This window comes from Arachis hypogaea, chromosome 8 (genome assembly GCF_003086295.3).
Source record: "Arachis hypogaea cultivar Tifrunner chromosome 8, arahy.Tifrunner.gnm2.J5K5, whole genome shotgun sequence".
NCBI classification, from domain to species: domain Eukaryota; kingdom Viridiplantae; phylum Streptophyta; class Magnoliopsida; order Fabales; family Fabaceae; genus Arachis; species Arachis hypogaea.
The window spans coordinates 17,227,950-17,231,766 of record NC_092043.1 but is presented as its reverse complement, the minus strand read 5'-3'; the positions used below and the strand labels follow the sequence as shown (position 1 = coordinate 17,231,766).

Sequence of the window (3,817 nt, the reverse complement as noted above, 5' to 3'; positions counted from 1 at the left end):
ATGTTGCAAAATCTGGAGTTATAGCATACTGATTGCAATGAAATTTGATTTACTATTAGAATTGGTTTTTAAATACCTGTGTATTAATGAAATTTTTTACAATGGTGGTTGTCGCAGCAGAAGTTCCTATTGTCGCAGATGGTGAATTTGCCATTGGTATGGAGTTCAGTTCCAAAGAAGCTGTTATTAAGGCAGTAAAAGAGTATACGATACGACGAAGCGTAGACTACCGGGTGTATGAGTCTGAGCCGATGACATTTTATGCCAAGTGTACACAGTATGGGTCAGGGTGTGATTGGGTTATCAGGGTTAGCTTGATCAACAGGAAGTATTGTTGGGTTATAAGGAGGTATAATGGTAGCCACACCTGTACCAGAGCCACCATTTCACAGGACCATTCGAAGCTGGATTCTATCACAATTGCAAAAGCAATAAAGTCACTGGTTGAGGCTGACCCCTCCATAAAGGTAAAATCGGTTATAGCAGAAGTGCAATCGAAGTTCAACTACACCGTGAGTTACCGGAAAGCATGGTTGGCTAAGTAAATGGTAGTAGAGAAAATATTTGGAGGTTGGGAAGCCTCTTATGAAGCGTTGCCTATATGGATGGAGGCCATGTGTCACAAGGAGCCATCTGCTGTCGTCCATTTTGAGACTATGCCTTCATATCAAGGCGATGACTTGGTGGGTGATATTCGGGTACTGCATCGTGTATTTTGGAGTTATTACCCTTGTATTAGGGCATTCAGACATTGTAAGCCGATTGTCCAGGTGGATGGGACTCACTTGTACGGAAAGTATAAGGGTTGTTTGCTTGTGGCAGTTTCACAGGATGGCAACAACAATATCGTCCCGATTGTGTTTGCTATTGTGGAGGGAGAGACTTCTGATGCTTGGCATTTTTTCCTTAGTAACCTGCGTCAACATGTTGTAACTCGGGATGGTGTCGGTCTAATATCGGACAGGCACGAGTCCATCAATGCAACTCTGGAACGCAGTAACGGAGCTTGGTCACCTCCTAGAGCTTTTCATATGTTTTGCATCAGGCATATAGAGTCGAATTTTCTGAGAAAGTTTAAGGCCCCGTACCTCCAAAAATTGGTCGTCAACATCGGTAACCATTTAGTAAATTTAAGCAAATAATTAATAGATTCTTCCTTAAATAATTCTATTGACATCCATTACTTTTTTTCTATATGTTGTGATCTACCAGGATATTCAAGGACGGTGCAGGAGTACGAAGTGCGTTACCAGCGGTTACGGGAACATGGCGAAGCGTACACAAACTGGTTAAACCGAATTTCTCACGAACAGTACGCATTGGCCTTCGATGGTGGGTACCGATGGGGTCACATGACGACGAATCTAGTGGAGTGCATCAATTCAGTTTTGAAGGGTGCACGCAATCTCCCGATTACTGCTCTTGTGAAGGCAACATTCTACAGAGTAAACGAGTTGTTCACCCGGAAAAGAGCAGAGGCGGAAGCCCGGATCAATGCTGGCCATATGTTTTCTGATATCGTGACCTCGAAGTTGCATGCAAACCAACTTGCATCAGGAAACATCCAGGTTAGTTGCTTTGACCGCCAAAATGAGGTGTTTGAGGTTCGTGAGATGCCGAGCGGGCTGGAGTTTGTAGTTGATCTACGTGGCCTTCGATGTGACTGTGGTGAGTTCCAGGTGGACCGGATCCCCTGCAGACATGTGTTCGCATGTTGTGCCAACCAGCGATTGGATTGGCAACTCTATGTGCATGATGTGTATAAGATGGACCAAGTGCGGCGAGTGTACCGAGCAAGGTTTCGGCCACTAGGTAATCCTACGACATGGCCAGCTTATAATGGACCTCGGTTCATACCAAATCTGTACTTGAGACGGGTCACGAAAGGTCGGCCCAGGATGACGCGCTTTTTGAATGAGATGGACACGCGTATGTTACGTTGTCCCAGGCGATGTACGCTATGTGGGGCTGAGGGACATAGCCGTAGCAGATGCCGTCAGGCAGCTGGTTCAAATACCAACAGAGATGCCCCCTAGGTTCATAGGTTTAAGATGATCTTGTATAATATAACCTGAATGAGCAATCTGAGATAACATGACCTGCTATATGTAACCTTATAAATTATGACAATCTAGTATTATCACATATCTATAGCATTATATAATATGATGGTTGATACATTGATATATCAATATCTGTCTGAACATGTTAAGATTTTATGAAACATTATTACATACTCCAGATGGTTAATACATCAAGAAGTTCCTTACAACATGATGATAAGAAACATACAATATAAACTTACCATAGTCCAACTAATTAGTACATAATGTCCAACACATACAAATTACTCAATACAGAATCCAACATATACAAATTACTTAATACAAAGTCTAACACATACAAATTACTCTAAACATAACTCGACAACTACTTTCTCATCACCCACTTTACATCCTTCACCAAGTTCTTGCATTTCTTGGCTGCTTTTTTGAAGACAGAAGGAGTGAAGCGATTGGCACTCCGACGTGGCGGATCAATCTTCAGATTGTAACCTTTGACGTCCTCCGGAGTGTCTGCCTAACCTGTATACAATTTTGAGTAAACAAGTATATACAAGACATTACATATTCATTACCAATATAGATACCACAAGTCAAGAAGGATAACCCAGTCAAAGATGCCATGTATGAAAAAAAAAAGAACTTGTCGAACATGTAAAGCAAAATAGTTGACATAATACCATCGTTACGAGATTCTTCATCCTCATCGAACTCTTCAATTTCATCATCCGGTTCATCTTCTAGATAAGCATCGGTTTCTTGTTCGAGTGTGTTAGTGTCTTCCTCAATGAGTCCCATGTTAAGACGGTTAGGATTCTGACTATTGAGAACACCGCGTCCACCCTCACTCCTACTAGAGTCATCAATAGATACGAACCCCCCGCAAGCAACGGATGAGGTATGGCCTGGATACCTCGCATCCAACGAATACCTGCCTGGCATGAACTCAGGCTGATGGCCATATTGTGATTGTACGGCATCTGCAGCCATGAACCCAAGCAACTGGCTAAAAGAACCTCCTTCGCCTGTTTCAAACTGTGACATACCCCAATATTGTTGCTGCATTGGAAATGATGAGGTGAACTGTGTCTGAGGTACAAACGGATTTGAGGACTGAGGTTGTTCTTGTGGAAGCAGATTTGGAGGTAAAATATGTGGCTCCTGTTCTTCATTGTCCTCATCCATATCCTGACTACCTTCATCGGTATCCTGATTACCCTCATCCATATCATCATTACCCGCACCCATATCCTCATTACCTGCATCATCTTCACCCGCAAGATTCGACAAGGCTAAGCGGTCCCCAAATTTTGATCGGTACCATTTCATGTAACAGTCCAATGGATGCTGTGAAGGGATGGGAAGCTCAGAAAGAACGTAGTGATACCTGTTTGTCCAATGCATCATCCAAATTGAATGACTCGGTGCCGTGGCCTAGTTAAGATTCTTCGGACCAGTCAGAACCTCCCCATGCGCCTTATCCAGATTCTGCTCCTGAGTAGGTTCTCCCTGAACGAAACTAAACTGGCGCCTGACCCTATCGGTGGCATGCCACTCGATACATTCAAAGGACACCAACGGAACTGTAGCACTCTATACAACTGATTGCATGTAGATTTCAGGAGAAATTATGTTCGGATCTACACGATCCACAGCATAAGCAACCCAGACAAACTGAAAAAATACAGGAAACTCATGATTAGAACCCACAATTCAAATAACAATAACAATGCATCATAGTTTTGTCGAAGACC

The 3,817-nt window shown here is 43.0% G+C and overlaps 1 protein-coding gene across 1 annotated transcript; it reads left to right on the top strand.

Moving 5' to 3' along the window:
- Positions 1-545: 545 nt before the first annotated feature.
- LOC112705082 (uncharacterized) lies at positions 546-2,250 on the top strand. Its single transcript, XM_025755941.1, has 3 exons — positions 546-1,113; positions 1,213-1,812; positions 2,243-2,250. Exons 1-3 carry the CDS (start codon positions 546-548, stop codon positions 2,248-2,250), a joined length of 1,176 nt encoding a protein of 391 aa, XP_025611726.1.
- The last annotated feature ends 1,567 nt before the right edge of the window (positions 2,251-3,817 follow it).

What these genes read in the sequence shown, in the direction of transcription:
- LOC112705082 (XM_025755941.1), top strand. Translation starts at nt 546, where the DNA reads ATGGTAGTAGAGAAAATATTTGGAGGTTGGGAAGCCTCTTATGAAGCG. An exon ending in AAAATTGGTCGTCAACATCG is followed by an intron (nt 1,114 to 1,212) that starts GTAACCATTTAG and finishes GTGATCTACCAG; the next exon opens with GATATTCAAGGACGGTGCAG.